The 21,162-nt window shown below is 44.7% G+C and overlaps 1 protein-coding gene across 1 annotated transcript in view; it reads left to right on the top strand.

Moving 5' to 3' along the window:
• pknox2 (pbx/knotted 1 homeobox 2) overlaps positions 1-21,162 on the top strand; it is an 87,127-nt gene that overhangs the window by 36,766 nt on the left and 29,199 nt on the right. Inside the window, exons 3-4 of the mRNA XM_034550465.1 lie at positions 15,868-15,974; positions 20,139-20,275. Of these exons, the coding sequence (XP_034406356.1) occupies positions 15,888-15,974; positions 20,139-20,275 (224 nt within the window). The 5' untranslated portion in view covers positions 15,868-15,887. The remainder of the gene's footprint in view (positions 1-15,867; positions 15,975-20,138; positions 20,276-21,162) is intronic.

The raw sequence follows: 21,162 nt of genomic DNA, 5'->3' as shown, positions 1-21,162 counted from the left end.
ATTCTCTCGCCTTTCTCTCCACTCCCGCCACCCCTCCCCTGCCCTGCCGCTCCTCATCTCCTGGCAAGGAGTTACCTATCTTCCCCTTCTTCTTCCGCTTCCATCTAATATTCAAACGTGAAATATGGATTAACTTCTTCTGTGCGGCTGAGGGGACGACTTTCTGTGAATTGCACATTTTTGGCCAACACCGCAATTTATTTGAAATGGCAAATCAGGCGAAGCAATTTACTGGGAATGAGGAGGTCCTTTGAACTTTCCTCCTTTTTGAAAAAAGTTTGTGTTTTGCCGTCGCATGGGGAGCATCTGCGTTCATCCCGCGCTCTAATGAAAAGGGACAGTCCTGAAAACAAGATGGGCTTTGATCTGGATCTTTATTTGCTTGAATGAGGTGTCGGGGAATGCTTTGAGAGTCTTCAGGCATTTGTGGAAATTGCACGTTGTTAACGAAGTTCAGAGTTGACTTTGTGTTCCCCTATTACTTCCATATGTCAGGAGTTGTTACTCACATTAAATAGCGAGCCAGTTTGTGTTTATTGATTTCCAACTTGTATTACAATGCACTTCAACACGCTAGCCCTGAATCCACTTGTAATATGAGGGCTAGCGTTGTAGGAATGTGCAGCACATGAAGCGTATCGCGTACCCAAAGCTTGATTGATTTGCCAAACTAAACACGGTGAAAGGCGGAAGTACACGTGTCCGCACTAATCCACGTTAGCAGCACCGCCAGTGTTTCAATGGCCCACGCTGTATGTCAACTGTGTGGGATTTGTCAGTGTGTGTGTGTGAGTGTTAAGTGTGCGTGTGGGGCTCCCTTCTATCAATCAGGTAGGTCCGGGCCCGGCTGCTGAAAGGGGGCCACGGTGGGCCACCCATCCAGCCAGGCGCTCTGGGGAGATCCAGTGTCCTTAGTGCCTTAATGCGCTCCAGATGTCCCTTCAGCTGAGGGAGAGCGAGGGGGAGAGAATGTGAGGCTGCCGGACCTCAAAGTAGACCTTGATCTCGCTCGTGGACTGTAGCTCTGGTCTGTCAAACGTTCTCCTCAGGGGGTTTGTTGTTGAGGCACCTGCACTTTAGTGTTTCTGATAGTCGGAGAGAGTTATTTCCCCATTTGAGAGCTGACACATAGCATTGTATTTATTCTCTCCAGTGTGTATTCATCTTGCAGTATTCCTTCTTCTTCGCCTCGGTCCTCCCCCCCTCCTTTAAAGAGTAGAACAATTAAACGGCAGACCAGTTATATTGTAACAACAATGAATTACAGCAAAGGAACAATTAAGAAATCAGATTTGGGTTTCCTGCTGTTTTTAACAGAGCGAAAGAGAGATTTGCTTAGTATGGACACTGACACCACACTGTTGGAGCCCCAGGACGTATTGCCGGGCCCGCTGGAGGGAAGGGATGCACGGGAGAACCAGGACCAGGACCAGGACTGTCAGACCCTGTTGCTCTAAAATGCAGGTTGAACTTCCAGTTGCTATTTCAGGCCATAGTGAACTTGCATCATAAGACTTGGTGTTGATTGATTCATACACCCTGATACCATTTTCTCACATCCAAATCCATGCGGAGCTCATACGCGGTGACATCACCAAATCCACCGCAGATAATAAAAAGAGAATCTTTGGCTCAAATGTGCAGGCGTTGCCTACCTCCCGGCGTTGTTACCGCAGTACATTGGCTGGATGTTTCTATGATGGGAAACTGCAATAGCACTGAGGCTTAACTTCTCAGTACGATTATGGAGGTTATAAAACCGTAGGTTATCTATCAGGATGTGTGCCAGACATGTGTGCTCATTTTCATGCTGTACATTTTATTATACAACTGGTCAGATTTCTGCTGAAATGCAGATGCAAGGTGTTCACAACCGCAGCACGTTCCCTCCTCCGGTGTCGTAGAGTCAGACCTCTTCATCGCTGCTGAAGCAAGAGCTGGATGTCTCCTCTGTGGCAGTGAACACACCACATGGGCCTCCCTGATAACTGCGCTATATTCAGCTTCCATATTCAAACCTGACGAACAGTGATGTTGCAGTAGCGTAACCACTGCGACGGGCTACGACTATGCACAGACTCACAAGGGGCAGACACATGCTTCTAGTGGCTTTCAAAGTTCCACCAGACCTCCATCTTACCATTCTTTCTCCTCCAACAACTCCTCTACCTGCAGCATGGGACACTCTCCAGTCCCCTCTCGACTTTCTGCTCGTCTGCCCTCCAGTCCTCAAACATCTCTTTTTCTGTCTCTCTCTTTCCTCCTACCTCTTTCTCTCCCACTTTTCCCTTTTATTTTGAGCTCTCAACCCACCCTTCTTTCAAAGTGGGCCTTCTCCTCCCCTGCTTGTGTCCCCATACCTCTGCTGTCCACCTCGCTGTCTGTCCTCCCTTACCACGCCTCTCCCCACGGCATTGCAGGGGAAATTTAATATGGGTTTGTTTGGTGTTTCCAAGAATTCCATTCGGCTGCTGGCTCTCTTTGCCCCCCGACACTAAGACAAACAGAGGCCGTCCAGCCAAGAGCAGCAAACACCGCTGGTGTTGGCCTCGTTATTTGGTCTTCTCATTCAGTGGCGTTTTGAGGTGGAAAGAAAAGGGTGGGGCGACAACTACATTGCACAGATTTACTTTAGACAATTTAACAATCTGACATAATGCGCTCTTTCACAGTTTCAATCCGAACGACGATCTTTTCCTGAACCTAACTAAGTGTTTTTGTTGCTTAAACCGAACTGAGTTGTGTCCTGTAGAGACAGAAGATTATTTTGAAAAGACTGAATGCATGGAACGAGCTGAAATGTAATCGTGTTGCAGAGTGACATCATACAAACCGCTGTATGAGAACACGTTAATTTAGTAAACGATGGTCCCATTTGGAGTTAAATAGACCATTAAACAGGGTTTGCTTTAGCGATTGACAGGTCGTTACCATGGCGTTCTGGGAGTTGTCCGTGTTTTCGTCTCTTTAACCCTTTTACATTGTGGTTTCACTTCATGAAAGATACCTACACATGTCTTCTTCAGCGTTTAGTTGTACTTAGCTCCGCCCTCTTGTTTCACTTCGGCCAAAAAGCAAGATGGCGACTGCCTGAATGCAAAACTCGAGGCCCCCAAACGGCAGTCCACAAACCGATGGGTGAAGAGTCCACTTCTTCGTCTATTGTTGGAACTATTGTTGGGGGTTAATCTCAAGTCGCTCTTCAAAAAGATGAATATAATTAACACTGTTCATGATGACCAGTTACTATCGTCTTAAAATGAAAAACTAACTCCTGTCAACTACAAGCAAATGGCGACCACGGTAATTGGCCAATATCCAATCAGATTGCAGCAGAGCATCAGCCCCACATGTCAGCCTCAGGCCTTGGACATGCCTACTGTTGTTTTTTCCACACTAGGGTTACTTGACCCTACGAGCGTAAAGTTATCCCCACATAGCGTCCTCGGCAGCCAAATGCATTACAGCACTTATATTTTTTTCTAAGTTAAGTTACTTTCCTCTATTCACATTTCACTTCATGTTCTACTTCTTCCCCTCTGCCTGACTTCCACTGCACATCTTATCTGATTGTATCTCATAATCATCAGATCCAGAGTTACTCCTCCGTATCAGAGTGGTCCAGGTGATTGTGGTCCAACAGGAACCAAAGCAGCCGGACTTTGGCTGATGCAGATTGAACTAACAGGCTAAAGGTTAATAGAGACAAGGAGCTGTGGGTAGTTTGAGTCAGTGCAGAATGTAGCTTGACCTTCGTGACCTTATAATAAAGCCGGACATCGTGTGCAATTCGGCAGCTAAAGTTCAATTTATACACCTGAGATTACAGGATAAACTATTCATTGGCAATGAAGCGGTCTCAATTAGTTTTGATGGTAGTTAAACAGCTCGTGACATACACTAAACATGACTACATGTTTTATCTTATCAGCAGGATTAAGGAGGCCTTCCATATGACGTTGGGCCGTTTTGCTGCCAGTAACATACCAATACCTCCAGCAAACCCAGATGTCTCCTCTTCACTCCCTGCTTTGCATGCTCACAGAGTCTGATCCCTGATCAGCCAGGCTGGGCTCCCCGATGCAGACTGGTCGTACATGCCGGTCTGCCCAGTCATCCTCTGCTGCTGTCTGGCCTGCAGCGGCCCTCTGCCCGCCTGCCTTGTCCCTCCAAGACAAGCTCAGCACCCTAACCCTCCAAGAGCAGATCTCTGCTGACACTCAAGTGGCTAACGCTGCAGACAGACACTCACACACACACACACACACACACACGCACGCACAGAGACACACACACACACACACACACACAGACACACACACACACATACACACATACAGAGAGCCACCCACCTGCTAATCTCCTCATTAATCCCCCACCACTCTCCTCAAATATTCCCTTCTGCTGATCTCATTGTGAGGGAGTGCAGTGTGTGTATTGGTGGTGGGGGTTGTGGTGCAACAGGGCCTTCTGCAGATGCTTGTGTCCATTTAAAGTGATATTCCACGTTCAGTTTGGTAGAACAGTTCCAATTTGCAGCATATTCACACCTACACAGGAGTTCAAGAGAAGTCCACCTCAAACATCAGCTGTGCAGCCCGGGGGTGGGGGGGGGGACACCGTTGAAGAGCAGGGACATGTCCAACCACCTGTTTAAAAACACAAATCCATCATTTATTTCTGTGGAAATTGCAGCCATGTTTTGGTGGATGAAAATGTGTCAACTCCCATATGTGCATTTAAAATGGTAATTTCCAGTCGGACCCCTTACTTCTAGCTATAGTTCGTATCTTAAAAGTAAATAACCGATTCATCATGAGGAGTGTGTTCATTTCATATCTCCAACCCAATCCCAGTTTCACAGCAAGCTCCTGGAATGTAAACTATAACAACCTCAGTGAATGTGATCTTTCTTTCCCTGAGACATACGTACACCTGAACCCACTGACTGTTTTTCATGTTGTGCATTAGCTGTGTTCCCATGGTAACATTCATCCTATTTATACTTGCAAGCCTCTGACTTGGATATGAAGACCATCTCAACTCTAGAGGGATGTTCTGGGGTACCGGCTTGGTTTGCTTGCATGCCACTTCAACCTACAGGCTGAATGCTAGCGTCTCCATGAGGCTGCATAGATGTGTAAACCTCACTTGGCTCAAAGTGTAAGCAAACATAGCATATTCTCCTAGAAATGTTTTTTAATAATTAATACCTTTTTTTTATCAACATCATGTTAGCGTTTCTAATGACAATTCCAAAGCAGGAATCAGCAGGTCCTTCACTGACGACGTTTATTTCCCAGACAACATCTCTGTACCAACACGGTTCCATTCTGAGAACAGAAGCACGGTCATGTTTTTTACGGTTATGTTTCGGCACTCATCAATTTTGTTCTGGAAACACAAGCACTTTGGTTTAGGCTGGGAATATATGTCAGTCGTGCCATATTATATTACAAAATAACAAAAATGACTTCCAGCTCAATAAGCAACATGTTTACTGAATTTACATTGAACCAAATCCATGATCTTCCCCATACTTCAACCTAACCTGCTCATTGACTCCCCACTTCCCAACTGGAACCTGCACTTCCCTCACAGAAACATCGGCATCCAACGTAATCCAGCCGCATTAGTGTCCATCAACACTATTGGCCAAAACAAATGAGGAGACAGGACTGAATATAGCCGAGGAGCTGAATATGTGGCGCCACCCTCAGGACAAACGTTACAATCTTAGGCTCAGCTCCAGAGAACAGGCATGGACTGAGCATGGAATACATACGCAGCCTGGAGGTTCTCCAGCTGACAAGAAGAAGAAGAAAAAAAGGTGTTATACTTTAAGAATCTGGCGAGAGCAAGTATGAAAATGTGATATTTACAGCACAGTGAGACAGGCATGAGCAACCTTTAGTTAAAGAAGCCACTGTTCAGTGTGCATGCACCGATTCAACACCACGAGCACCTCTCTGACACTGAAGAAGGCACAGCTCAGGGTTATTGCATTGCAGAGTTATATTATATTGTATAGGTCGTCATGTTTCAGTTTCCAAACCCTGTTGATTCCATCGGCTCATGTCAAATCTTCACACAGTGTATTACACTCTCTTTGTGTACTGCTCTGTGCTTGTTCTGGTCAGAATACTGGTTTAGACTTTAGATAGAAGAACGGTAACACTCGTACATGCAAACTTAAAGCCAATTAAGACACTTTACCTCCGTTGAATTCAGCGAGGAGCATAATGACTTTGAGTTGTCAACTCTTTGCATTAAAGCGTGCGCTGTACACACACTGGACTGCATCATCCATTCTGTGTGGAGTTAAATGTTGAAGCCAATAAGCCACCCTACATCCTGTGTCAGTCATGTCCACCAGAAGATAAAGTTGCTCCGGAGTGACACGGATGGCACTCACTCCCTGTGATAAGGAGGTATCTTTTCAAAAAAGAGGGACCTCGCAGATGCATTGGCATGATAGGCTGCACAATGTCTGCGCCAGCAAACATGACAGCGGAGGAAGAGGAGGACGGGGAAGAGGGGTGAGAGGGGGGGTTGAGGGGGGGGGGGTTGAGAGGGGGGGGGGGGGGGGGGGGGGGGTTGAGAGGGGGGGGAGTGATGCAGAGCAAAGTGTCTGGAAAGGATTCAGCGGGAAACTCTTGTAGATTACATTTCCTCTCCATGAGCTTGGCCGTTCCAATTTCAGCTTGAATTTTTCTGCCTTCAGTGTTCTGATGGTTATCAGCTTAGCAGAGGAAATGCTCCTCCGGTGCGTGTGTGTGTGTGTGCGTGTGTGTGTGTGTGTGTGTGTGTGTGTGTGTGTGTGCGTGCGTGTGTGCGTGCGTGCGTGTGACGCAGACACTCGGCCACGCACCGCCTTGAAGCTTCCAAATGCCTCGACATTGACAGCTGAATGGATTACAAGGTGCATGCGGGAGTACTTATGTATTTCATACTAAAACCATCCATTCATCTCTCTGGCAGAGAAAACAGGATGTCTTCCATAAAACATCAGTTCACTTATCTGCTGTGGTTCTAATCTTCATGTTTGATTTCAGCAGAAGGGAGCGTTGACATTAATCAAGACATAATTAATGAAGCTGTACATCCTGAATGTGCTGATGAAACTCTCTCTTATCCTCTGAGGATGTGAAGGAGACCTGTCGGGTCGTCTCATGTGACCTACCATTCCCTACAACCTTGAAGGATAAAACCTTGGTTATACTTTCCGCAAGGGTGGTCGGCACAGGCGTGAACTGACGGCCGATCGTGACGGGGAACCTTTTATACTACGCATGGAGTTTCTCGTCATTCTCCAAAGCTCCTCAGAGCTCCAGTTCGGAAATGTTGGCTGTGCACAGACATGCAAGAAACCTGCCGCAGACATCCTGGAAGGGTGACTCTACTTCCCTCTTGATCTATTCCCTCAGATTGTAAACATGAGTTTATGGTCTCAATCTCTAGTTTCAAGTCTTCTTCAATACAGCGTGATGTTCATTTAGTAAATTATGGACATTTAGAGTCAAACAGACCATAAAGCAGGGGATGCTTTAGGGCGGGGCTACAAGGTGAACGTCACTCCTCCTCAGTCCAAATATGGTCATTTCCTTTCACTGGTTGCAAAAAACAAGATGGCGACAAACAAAACGCCAGACTGGAGGCTTCATAACATCAGACCAATGGGGGACGTCCCGATGACCACTATGTCTTATAGTCTATGGTTTCATACCTCAGTTGGTCGGTCCACTGCTTTGGTGATAGCATGCTAAACTAAGATAGTGAATATGTTAAACATATACTTGCTAAACATCAGCATGTTAGCACTGTCATTGTGATTGTGTTAGCATGCTGACGTTAGCATTTAGCTCCAAGTGCCATTGCACCAAAGTATTCCATCACTGCTGATCGGAGCTGGAGCTGATTAATACCCAACTACTGGAGAGTCATGTGTCCCGAGAATGAATAACCTTTCCCACTGAAGACAAGCGCCAGATATTAGATATTAGTGGGTGTTAGTGGGCATCTTGTGCAGTGGGAAAGGGGCTATGCAGGAGTAAATAGTGCATTAGCTGGAGCTATATGTAGCTGCTGATTAGATGCTTGTGAGCATCCACGGCAACAGGACGGTGTATGTGGTTGAGTCAAAATAAACTGCATTGCGCTCGGTCATCACATACATTCGCTGCCGGTTTGGATCTTTTCAATGGATTTGGGCGACAGCAAGAAAAATGTGGCTTGAGATCCACGTTCTACTCGCCATCCTCTCGTGTGTGGTTCTCTGAGCCTTTTGGACCACGCAGACGCTGGTGCAGTGCTATTTTTGTTGGTGGAGGGGAGTGCAATGTTGGCACGCTCCACCCACCCTACCCACCCGCTTCCCAGGAGTGTGTGTGTGTGTGTGTGTGTTTTAGGAAATGATGCAGCGCCAGTTTGTGTAAATCTAACAGCGACGGAGCTGGAACCAAAATGAGTTGACTGAAGCGTTTGGTGGCCGTGTTGGCCCCGTGTTGTGTTCGTGGTGGAGCATGTCCATGTTCTTGTTCTTACTTCCTAAGCAGGAGGACTGAGGAGCGTGCTGCAGCCTGCTGGGAGCAAACAAACCTCCACACTGCCCGGTCTGAGCTGTGGCCAATGAGAAGCCGGTTCCACATTAATGAGTGCTCACTGGGACGTTGTGGCCTTTTAACTTTACAGTAAAACATATGGCTGTTCTGACTAAGGATTATTGATTATCGTGCTAATCGTGTGACACAGGTATCAGTCATATGATCAATCTCGCATGCGCTGATTGAATACATTTTCCAGTATCCATCTGATATCCAGTACGGTATCTAATACACACATGTATTAGTTATCCAATGCCTCTGTCACATCTCTTAGGATGCAGCTTGGAGAGTGGGAGCGACAGGAAACACTACTTACCCAACCTAACCCGACAGATGGTTGTTACGAGGAGCCATCCGTCACTCGTTTGGGAAAAGGGTAGACAGAAAACTAAGTGGCGAGTGATTGGATGAACCATCTGTCAATCAAACTCTTAGCGAAGCGAGCCGGGAGAAGAACTAGAACATATTTTTCATTGAGAAAAGTCTTCGGTGTCATTCTTCTCTCTCCAGTTGTGATAACTGATGCTAACACAGCGTCACGCTAACCTCGCTAACCTCGCCTCCACGTGTCGTCTGCACACACCTAAGCCACGCCCCAAGCTGCACGTAGGGCGCTGATTGGTCCGTGCTCTGGCTGACCGAACGCAAACGCTTTCTGATCCAGAGATTCTCTCGTGATTTTGCGGCATTGAGAGAATCCAGCTTTCTTGCAAAGTAAGGACATGATGATAATGTGTATTGGACCTTTAGAGCACAATGAAAAAATAATCAAAAGCATTTTATGTTGTATTAATGTTTTGGGAAACAATCTTCATTGCAGTGGCAAGAAAACCAATTTTATTCATAATCTTAACTCAATGCTTAATACAGAAAAAAAGGAAAACAAGGTAAATTAATCACAATTGTTCTCACATTTTTGGTTTTGAATGTGTTTTAGTTCTGCATTTTAATTGAAGAAGTGTGAATCGAATAGAGAGATGAATATTCATTGTATTGCTTTGCTTTCTTACTTTTTTAAGTGAAGTAAAAAAAAAGATATAGAGGTTGAAAATCAGGCACCTCTTGATACCGATGATTAAAGATGGTGCAATCATTTACCTGCAGCCTGAATATTCTTTTCATCTTTGTCTTATATGTTTAGCCTCATTATGAGAAGGGGCTTTTAGTTATGCTAATAAGGTTATTTGCATGCAAACCACTTGTCCTTGGAGAATTACAAACATTTTCCCCTCTACTGTAGTTTTACCACTATCCATTTTACTTGAGACTCTAATCTCATTTCTAAAAGCAGAAAGGAACACAATCAAACTGGAATCCGTAATATCCAAACAAACATTAGCATAAATACAAAGAAAACAAGAATTGCAGTCAGATTGGAGCACATTGTCAGCAGTTAGAGAGACAGCAATGAATCTCCAAACTGTCCCACCGGGGGGAATTCCCCGCGTCTTCATTATGGCTGTTGGGCATATTTGAATATGTGAAGGGTGTTCATTAAGAAGTTCAGTGCGAAAGAATAATCTGGAAAGGTTAAAGATTTAAAAATGTCATTGGAAATTGATAAGGACGAGTCAGAGGAAGCCTTTGAGTGAGAAGTCCGTGGGAAGTGGAAAACGCATGTCAAGCATCATGTTGACAATGATGATGCAGCGGATCGACTTTTATTAACAATCAGCACGTTTCCCCCCTCCGAGCTGCTGAAGTGTGAAGTTACCTCCTGCAGATTTAACCTTGTCAGGCCGCAACAAATTTGAGCGTTCCAATTTGTTTATCGCTGACTCTAGCTTGTGATCATTGAATTAATTCCTCCCCTCGCTCCATGACCATCTCAGCGGCGGGTTTGTCTAAGTTCCTACTGTACTGAACGCAGCACGAGACGCAACGTGGCGCGCCGTGTTCATGGCTGAGTGGCGCTCGGCTCTTTGTGACTGGATTTCCATCTAAATGGGAACACGCTCAGCCGAGTGGTGACCACACCAGGAGCGCCGCAACAGAGCCTGTAGCTGCTATAGTAATGCTTCTGAATAGTGTATCACAAGGATCAGTATTTCATGTTTTATTAGGCTATAACTAATCAAAGCTTTAGGTTTGATTTTTGGGACCAACGGGACAGGATTTTTAAATCGAGACAACTGCTCATATTTTATAATTGTTCAGCCAATATTAACCAGAGGTAGCTTGCTGAAAGGAAGCTCAATAAAATGGCTCCCCCCCCCCCCTGTCCCCCCCGGTCTGTAGAGGCCTTAACGATGTCCACAACAACGCTGAAACGTCCTCCACCAAGCTTCAGCTTCGGGCCTCATCAATCTTGTGGGCTGGGTGCAATCAAGAAGAGCGGGTGAATAAATGATACCAGCATGAATTGTAAGTGCGGGCTGCTGGCTCAGGTTAATGAGGTGGTCTGGGACTGTGGACCAGGTCCTGGCTGCACTGTGTGTGAAGCTCGCTCTAGCCTGGGGGGGGGGGGGGGGGGGGGGGGGTTTGAAGCTCCAAGACCACGGGTGAGACTTTCCTCGCCTCCGGCTGTGTATGCACCTCGAGTGTGTGTGTGTGTGTGTGTGTGTGTGTGTGTGATGTTGCCCTCAGGATGACACTAGTTGAAGCTTTGCACTCTCTGTGTTTAATGTTGGCATTCGTGCATTAATATACATGCTTCTGTTTGCATGCATGCCCATTCCCAAGTGTGTGTGTGGGTGTGTGTGTGTGTGGGTGTGTGTGTGTGTGTGTGTGTGTGTGGGTGTGGGTAGGGTGTTTGCGCTCTGATCTGTGTGTTTTTCGATTTCTGTGTTGAGTCGGATCACAGAATGTGTACTCAAGGCCCCCCCCCCCCCAATCTCATTACCAACGCGCCCTTCCCTCCACCATTTTACCCGACGCCATCAAGGCCTCTCCTCCCGGTGTTTGCATTGTAAATCAGGCCTGACAATAAGGCCGTGATTAGTTCCTACTCGTATTCAGAAACAGCTGATTTATTTATTCATCTTCCCCTCTCACGCGGGCATCGAGATGCATAATGTCTGACCAAGGTGACACCGCCCACTTCCAAATGTTATTCATTGCATTCGCAGGTCAACCTCTTAACCAACAAACTCAAACAGGGCAGATTAAATGAGATTGTGATGGAGGATCCCCCCCCCACCCCTTCCATGAGTGTACATGTGATACCAGATCTGGGATCAGAATGGGTGCTGCAATCCGTCACGGCTTCAACATGGGGAGAGTGAATCTCGCCTCGGGTGGAAGCCGTGTGATGAGATGATATTTATGAAAAAGCTTCAGGATTCTGAGAAGCGGATCCAATTGATCACAAAGTCAGACAAGCCTTCGCTCTGTTGTTGTTTTGGGGTTTTAAGAAAATGGCATTGTGGGTAATGGGCTAATTTTTCTCAGAATTAAAGACGGTCTTTGTGAAATTATTTCACACTTTTTTTTTTTAGAGCTGTGCACCAATTTATGGTGGAAATATCTTGATTTATGGAAAGTAAAATAAAATGTAAAAGGTGGCAAAATATTGGATCATAATAAATGTAGTGATTAAGCCTTTCAGGGGGTCTGACGTGTCAATCCCCCCCCCCCCCCCCCCCCCCCCACGTATTATACACACCTCCTAAACATTACAGATTGGGCTGGGGGCTGTCATGTTTTGAGGTTGTCCTGTCTGTCCCCCTTCTGTCCTTCTGTACGTCTGTCTGTCCCGTTCCAAACAATGAAATATCTCAGGAAGACCCGGAAGGGAATTTCTACTTTAAAGGTCTGTGTGACCTGAACATTTTTTTTTCTTTCTGCCATAACTCAAGAATTCCTATTCTAACCATGAGAAATTCACTCAAATATCAAATGGCATGAAATGAAGAGGTACTGATGAAAATAAGGAACTGCTTGGCTGGCGGAGGCAAACAACCACGAGGCGGTACTTCTGGTTATATGTTCGTTCTGCCATGCGGGGTCTTTAACCCCCATCATGCAACAGGCCCTGCAGTCTCAGAGTTGAGCTGTGTTCAAGAGCGCTTTGTGAATCAGAACATGACAGTTTCAGAGGCATCAAACAGCCAGCACACCAACGTGGGGTTCTATTCAGTTTCCTGGGTCTACCTGTGTGTCTCAACCCCAACACCTCCTGTCCACCGCTTCGTTAGTCTGATTTCACGATGTGTTGGTAATTCCCCATGAAGGAGGCTCACAGGTCTGCTTTTAATGACGCGGTGCTATAAACCCTGCCGGGTCGCTCTCTGTGTGCTGACAGGAAGTCACAAGGAGGATCAGCTCTCTTTTCATAGCAGGAAGCATTCCCATCCCACGCCTGGTGGAAGTTTAACAGCGTACATTGAACGCACCCTCAAACCAAAGCAGGCAAGGAAAAGCTTTGGACACGGTGGAAGTGTGGAGGCCAGCGGCAGTGATCACATCATACGTGACCAGATATGGATTTCCATCCCACCGCCGGTGGTGAAGGGGGTGAAGCTGCAGCTGACTAGCCCGACATCAATACAGCAGCGGGCCGTTCCATGCATGAGCATCGTTGGGAAATTGAATGCTGAATAGACACAGAATCCGATGAAAGGGTACCACTGCCTCCAATCCAAAGTCCCACAACCCTTTGATGTTTGTTGGAATAATTTTATGCCTACTTCTCATTTTCCATTTTATGCTTGCTTTTGAATTTTGATTGCGACTACAGGCATTTTTCAATTGATATGCATTATGAAGTCTGTAATAATTCAAAAGGCCTTTGTTGAGGAACAAACACGTCATGTGTCCTCAAAATTAATTTCCCCGCTTATTGTGTGAGCGTCGGCGCGTTCAGAGAAACTTTCAGTTTCATGGATTCTATGTTTTCTGCGCGTTTGATTTCACCGTTGAAATTAAGCGTCTCGTCTGTTGCTGTTTTTGCGGTGTTCTTCGATGTACATTCACGCTTCAGCAGCCGCGGCGCGGCATGTGTTTGTGCTCATATTATGTCCCCGTGTGTGCATACAGTATTTATGGACGCACGATTGCCTGCTCAAATGTGGCGTTTGGTGGCCCGTTCCTTGGAGGGCTGGGCGAAACTTGAGAGGCTGCCTAAAATACAGTGCAGTAATTGGAATTGCTTTATCTTCAGTCTCATCAATTAATGTGCAATTTTCCATTTAATCACTAACACGCTCGCTGCATTTGCAATTAAAATGAGGGCTGATAACAGAGGAGATGCCTCTCAGCTGATACCGGTTGGAATGAGGAACCAGGAGACGCAATCAGTACACCAAAAGGACTCGCGGAGACATGCACATGGCACACCAACAAGCGTGAACACACACAGGGCAAACAGTCGCGCACACACACACACACACACACACACACACACACACACACACACACACACACACACACATATGCAGCATGCACGGACATGGTGTGAGAAAACATGCAGATTTGCAGCTAAAACTAGCCAATGATGAAACTGAACCAGCATCAACATGTGGATCCGGAGCCACTCAGCCAGTTGTCTCGACCCTGACAGGGAAGACAGAGGCGTGCCAGGGCCGAGGTCTCAGGGCCGGGGTCTCAGGGCCGGGGTCTCAGTGGACAGGAGGTCTCAGTGGACGGAGTCTCAGTGGACAGGAGGTCTCAGTGGACAGGAGGTCTCAGGGCCGGGGTCTCAGGGCCGGGGTCTCAGTGGACAGGAGGTCTCAGTGGACGGAGTCTCAGTGGACAGGAGGTCTCAGTGGACGGGGTCTCAGTGGACAGGAGGTCTCAGTGGACGGGGTCTCAGTGGACAGGAGGTCTCAGTGGACGGGGTCTCAGTGGACGTGGTCTCAGTGGACAGGAGGTCTCAGTGGACAGGAGGTCTCAGTGGACGGGGTCTCAGTGGACAGGAGGTCTCAGTGGATGGGGTCTCAGTGGACAGGAGGTCTCAGTGGACGGGGTCTCAGTGGACAGGAGGTCTCAGTGGACAGGAGGTCTCAGTGGATGGGGTCTCAGTGGACAGGAGGTCTCAGTGGACAGGAGGTCTCAGGGCCGGGGTCTCAGTGGACGGGGTCTCAGTGGACAGGAGGTCTCAGTGGATGGGGTCTCAGTGGACAGGAGGTCTCAGTGGACAGGAGGTCTCAGGGCCGGGGTCTCAGTGGACGGGGTCTCAGTGGACAGGAGGTCTCAGTGGACCGGGTCTCAGTGGACAGGAGGTCTCAGTGGATAGGAGGTCTCAGTGGACGGGGTCTCAGTGGACGGGGTCTCAGTGGACAGGAGGTCTCAGTGGACGGGGTCTCAGTGGACGGGGTCTCAGTGGACAGGAGGTCTCTGAGATGCTGCATTTCACTGCGTGTCCCTCCTCCTCGTCAATACCACGCAGTCCGAGTGCACCAGTGTGCTCAATGTGGCACCACAAGAGATATCTCCCATGGGCCCAGGAGCTCAAGGTACCCAGCCATCATGGATGTCCCGGTTTACATGCATCTTTTAGAAAAGGTTCAAACGGTACATTTTGATGAATAAAAGGTTTTTATTACGTTTACCCCTTAACATTGATCAACCCCCCCCCCCCCCCCCCCCCCCCCCCCCCCCCCCCCCCCCCCCCCCTCAGGACAAACAGTTAATATACAGCACATTTCCATGCAGCGTGTGCACATAGGTTATATGTAGCTTCAGGATGGAACCTGCTGAGCTCGCCTAGTAAGTTGGGGCGACGGCAGGGTGTGTGTGTGTGTGTGTGTGTGTGTGTGTGTGTGTGTGTGTGTGTGTGCGTAACACACCCCTGAACCAATTAGCTCCTTCAGTGGGGGTGGGCACGATGGTTACAGCGGTGTTCCACAGGGTACCGCCCTCAGCCCTGTGGGGTCTCGGCCAAGAGCAATTAGGCCGCCAACAAGAGCCCTAATTAGCCCTCTTGATTGGCTCGGTTGCGGCGCAACAACAACATCAGCAGCCAACAAATGGCGCCGACCAAGGTGACCACGCCAAGACGCTTTGCTCTAAAGCCAGCTGTACTGCAATTAGGAAACAAGCATGGCGGTCGGTAATTGGTAAACAAGTGGTCAGGGTTGTTTGCGGCATCGTTACGAACCCGCTGTTTTGTAAAGCATTTCTGTAAAGAAGGGCTCCGTGATGGAGTCTGCTCTTTTCTCTCAGTATGAATGCATCATCCTGACTGTCGGCTCCAACACACGCAGAGGAGACGGAGCAAAGAAATGCATTAGTGACAATTATTACTTAATCACAGCAGCACCTGGTGGCCGCTGCTGGAATAGAATTCACTGGCTTCATGTTCTTCTTTTTGTCTCCTCCCCAGTCTAAATGTGAAGCTATCCCATGATGCAACATGCGTCCCCAGCACCTGCAGTGACAATGATGGCCACCCAGAGCGTTCCTCCACCATCGTACCAGGAGAGCCAACAGGTCAGAGGCTTCATCACAATGTTTCCCTCATGGTGAATGTGAACGGCCCAGAGAGGCTATCGTTCTCAGGGTGGGGGTCCAACACAATTATAGGGCTTTCTGTCAAAATTAGAACAATCCTCATCTTTAGGGTCGAATTCCATGCGTTATTTGTGCTCTTTATTCTGGGTGGAAGTGGGCGGGGCTCAGGTGAAAATATATTTTGTTCACGAGTCAGACTTCAGCTAAAAGTCAGAATCATGATCTACTGACAAACCATTAAGATTCCCCCCGAAGCTTTAAAATTAATTATTGTTCATTTAGTCATGATTATTTATTTGCAGTGCTAATTAAAAATAACAACACGTTTTCAGGTGATTTAAAGTTAATGCTCTGTCCAACTAACACTCAAATGATAATCAGTAAATTATACAAATATCCCTGTAAAGTCTAGGAATGTGTTAATGGGAGATATTACATTGCATATACATACTCTATATATACTGTCTGTGATAGTATTTAAGTACTATTTACAACAGTATATATAAGTATGATAATAAGACTCACACTTTGTATGACTCCCATGTCTATAATGCATTATAAACATACGTATAATGTGTTAAGATCTGCTATATAATTATACTTCTAAGCACTAATTTATAATACTTTATAACAATATCATTAACACATTATAAAGCATTCTATAACGACAAATAAGGTCAAGTGTTATAATACTTCACAATTGCTGGTCAGAATCAGAGTGTATTGTAATTACAATTCTTAATAACATAACATAATTTATTACTTGTAATAATGTGTTACTCTAAGTTGTCATTGTTTTGTTTAAAGTCAAATAAGAACTCATTTTAATGATGTGCTTTTCACTTACACAGTGCTATAAGCACATTATAACACCTTACACATTATAACACCTTACACATTATAACACCTTACACATTATAACACCTTACACATTATAATACCTTACACATTATAATACCTTACATTATAATACCTTACACATTATAACACCTTACACATTATAATACCTTACACATTATAACACCTTACATTATAATACCTTACACATTATAATACCTTACACATTATAATACCTTACACATTATAATACCTTACATTATAATACCTTACACATTATAACACCTTACACATTATAATACCTTACACATTATAATACCTTACATTATAATACCTTACACATTATAATACCTTACACATTATAACACCTTACACATTATAATACCTTACACATTATAATACCTTACACATTATAACACCGTACACATTATAATACCTTACACATTATAACACCTTACACATTATAATACCTTACACATTATAACACCTTACACATTATAACACCTTACACATTATAAGACCTTACACATTATAACACCTTACACATTATAATACCTTACACATTATAACACCTTACACATTATAATACCTTACATTATAATACCTTACACATTATAACACCTTACACATTATAATACCTTACACATTATAACACCTTACACATTATAACACCTTACACATTATAATACCTTACACATTATAACACCTTACACATTATAATACCTTACACATTATAATACCTTACACATTATAACACCTTACACATTATAACACCTTACACATTATAATACCTTACACATTATAACACCTTACACATTATAATACCTTACACATTATAACACCTTACACATTATAATACCTTACACATTATAACACCTTACACATTATAACACCTTACACATTATAATACCTTACACATTATAACACCTTACACATTATAAGACCTTACACATTATAACACCTTACACATTATAATACCTTACACATTATAATACCTTACACATTATAATACCTTACACATTATAACACCTTACACATTATAACACCTTACACATTATAATACCTTACACATTATAATACCTTACACATTATAATACCTTACACATTATAACACCTTACACATTATAACACCTTACACATTATAACACCGTACACATTATAATACCTTACACATTATAACACCTTACACATTATAATACCTTACACATTATAAGACCTTACACATTATAACACCTTACACATTATAATACCTTACACATTATAACACCTTAGACATTATAACACCTTACACATTATAACACCTTACACATTATAATACCTTACACATTATAACACCTTACACATTATAACACCTTACACATTATAATACCTTACACATTATAACACCTTACACATTATAAGACCTTACACATTATAACACCTTACACATTATAATACCTTACACATTATAACACCTTACACATTATAACACCTTACACATTATAACACCTTACACATTATAATACCTTACACATTATAACACCTTACACATTATAACACCTTACACATTATAATACCTTACACATTATAATACCTTACACATTATAATACCTTACACATTATAACACCTTACACATTATAACACCTTACACATTATAATACCTTACACATTATAACACCTTACACATTAACACAGCATGTTTGTAATTTGTTATAGACACATGTGCATTACTTTCTCACAGACACAAATGCTTTTATGTGTAATATTGATAATAATAATAATAATAATAATAATAAACTATGTCTTCCCTTTTTCTTGCCAAAAAGTCATCTGCTGACAAATCAAAATCCAGTATGTCATCTGAAATAGTGATGTAACAATCTAATACAGCTTGAGATCCCAATCGGGCATCACTGCAGGAATATTAAAATGATTTTTCATCAGGTTGAATTGCATTTCATAATCAAGACAAGAGCGATGCACACTGTATGTCAAAGTGTGAGGGTGAGCGGGTGTTCAACACAACACGTGATACCACCAACAGGTCATTTTAATTACCCGAGCCCTAACTGGCTGTAGGGGGGGGGTCACCCGACCGCCTAAACCCTCCTCTTCGGCCTGCTTCCGCCCGGAGGATTAGTGCCGTGGGAGAGCTCCCGAGCTGCAGTCTGCACGCTCGGCAGATGCAAATGAGAGCTAGTTAAGTGTGAAGAAGCTAATTTATTTCCCATTTGGTGCTGGGATTAAGACTTGAAGCTTCCTCCCACCCCAGAAAAAAAAAGAAAAGAAAGCGGGGCTGGGGGGGTTGTCAGACTCATTTCCTCAGAGACAACGACCGAGAGAAGAAAGTGGGGTGGAGAGGGATGAAGAAGACAATGGATTGTGTTCATAAAGCATGTCACCCCAACAAATATCACCAAAAGAGCAGATTCTCCAGCGATAGATGACGGACGCTGTAAAGAAGTACAGTGTGTGTGGTTTGGCAGGCGGGCCAGTTGTGAACATATTGCTAATTGAATATTCATCATCTAACAGGAATCTATAGAAGACCTGAGCATGCCTTGTTCAATTACTGGATCTCCTGTCGTTCATGTTGCTTAACAGCTTCATTACGAGGCGGCTGATCTGTCAGGCAACACTGATTCACTCCGGCTCCTCATTCCTAGTCCGTCGGCGTCAGAAGCACGTAGCACCTTATTGCTTTGGAAGAGTGATTACGAAATTACTGTTATTTCCATCATGTGGTTTTCCGTTTGGGCTTGATTGACAGGGGGAGAAGGTCCGGCCTTATATTAGTAGCAGGAAAACCAAAGTATCTATTTAATGGTGTGCAATGAATTCCCATGTCATTAGATTGTATATTTAATATTGTGACTTCTGAGCTTTCGCACCGTAAATACATGCCTCAACGCTGTGCTCGATTAAAAAATGTTCACAGATGTCAAACTTTATCCCCCTCAACCTTGACAAAGGCAGCGAAGAACAGATCCACTCCTTCCGTTTGTATTTTTCTCAATAAAAGCCCTAGACGGATGCAGTACACCGCATAACTGTTTAATTCAGCTGGAACGATTGACTCCAAGGAGATGACATATCTGACAGGCCAAGAGGATGCTGGGAGTTGGTCCTCTGCCTGCGCACATCTATTCAAACCTTGAATTGAAAAAGTGCTGCACCTGTTTTAATGTGAAATAATCCCAGACAAGTATTGTGCATGTTCATGTTTTTGTTGGCCTTTCAAGCTAAAGAACCTACCTGAACAGTAACAAAGTGCACAGTGGTTTGAATGCAACGTTCATGTTGTCGTCGTTTTTCTGCGTCCGCAGATGACGGGCACCACTCAGCAGAACGCCAAGACCCCACAGGTCCACATCCCAGCAGCCTCTGCAGCAGGAAATACCTCCGTCAGCGTGACCCTTGACCCCCAGGCCCAGCTCGAGTCTGACAAGAGGGCCGTTTACAGGTTGGTTCAGTCTCCCCTGAGAGGTTCATGTGTCATGATCCTTCTGTCCTGTGTGAATGAGGATATTCACTTTGCCTTTTGGTGAATACATGTGACTGCCTTTGAATTTCCCTTCTTCTCTTCTTCTTCTTCTTCTTTTCTTCTTCTTCTTCTTCTTCTCTTTGAAATGATTATTGCATTTTCTCTGTCGCCTCCTACAAAAGACGATACTAAATTGACTTGATGTGCTACTTGCTCATGAAGGCCACGACCACTGCTGTTGTCTTTAATTAATATGTTCCCTTAAACAAGCCATGACTTAAACGCTTAAAAAAAACAACTGTACTTGAAGTGCCTCCTTCAATTTTCCCTTAGTGCAGTTCATAAACCAAAGAGCACCTTCAGTAAAGGCGTTCACTCATCAAAGGAGAGCAGAAGCACTCGCAATTTACTTTCTTTGAATTTAATGAATTGACTTTGAAGTAAGCGTTTGAAATGTTGGCAGTAGTCGAGCTGTTCCTCCTGCTCCTGCTTCGTGTGCACTTATGACTGATTATTGGGATGAGACAATAGAAGAGCGCACACATGAATGAATGCTCTCTAATGCTTTCCAGTCGTTGTATTGGGCAACACGTCCAATGCAGGTCAGGTCAGGGGCCTGACCCTTCAAACTGTGACGCTCTGTGTCTATTTCCTCTTGTTACACGCATACTGCTTTTCAAAATAAAAGTCCATCTTCACAGGAAACTGCTTTCATGGATTTAGGAAAAGATTGTGATTTGGGTTCAAATAAGGATGTTTATTATGTTGCGTAACCTACATGAACATAAGCTACGCTGCATACATTAAATGTGCATACAGTAAAATAAGTCCCAGGACATGAACAGCCATCCTGTGTCCACCTGGAC

The sequence above is a fragment of the Cyclopterus lumpus genome, chromosome 14 (assembly GCF_009769545.1).
Source record: "Cyclopterus lumpus isolate fCycLum1 chromosome 14, fCycLum1.pri, whole genome shotgun sequence".
NCBI lineage: Eukaryota > Metazoa > Chordata > Actinopteri > Perciformes > Cyclopteridae > Cyclopterus > Cyclopterus lumpus.
This window is presented reverse-complemented; position numbering and strand designations above follow the sequence as displayed.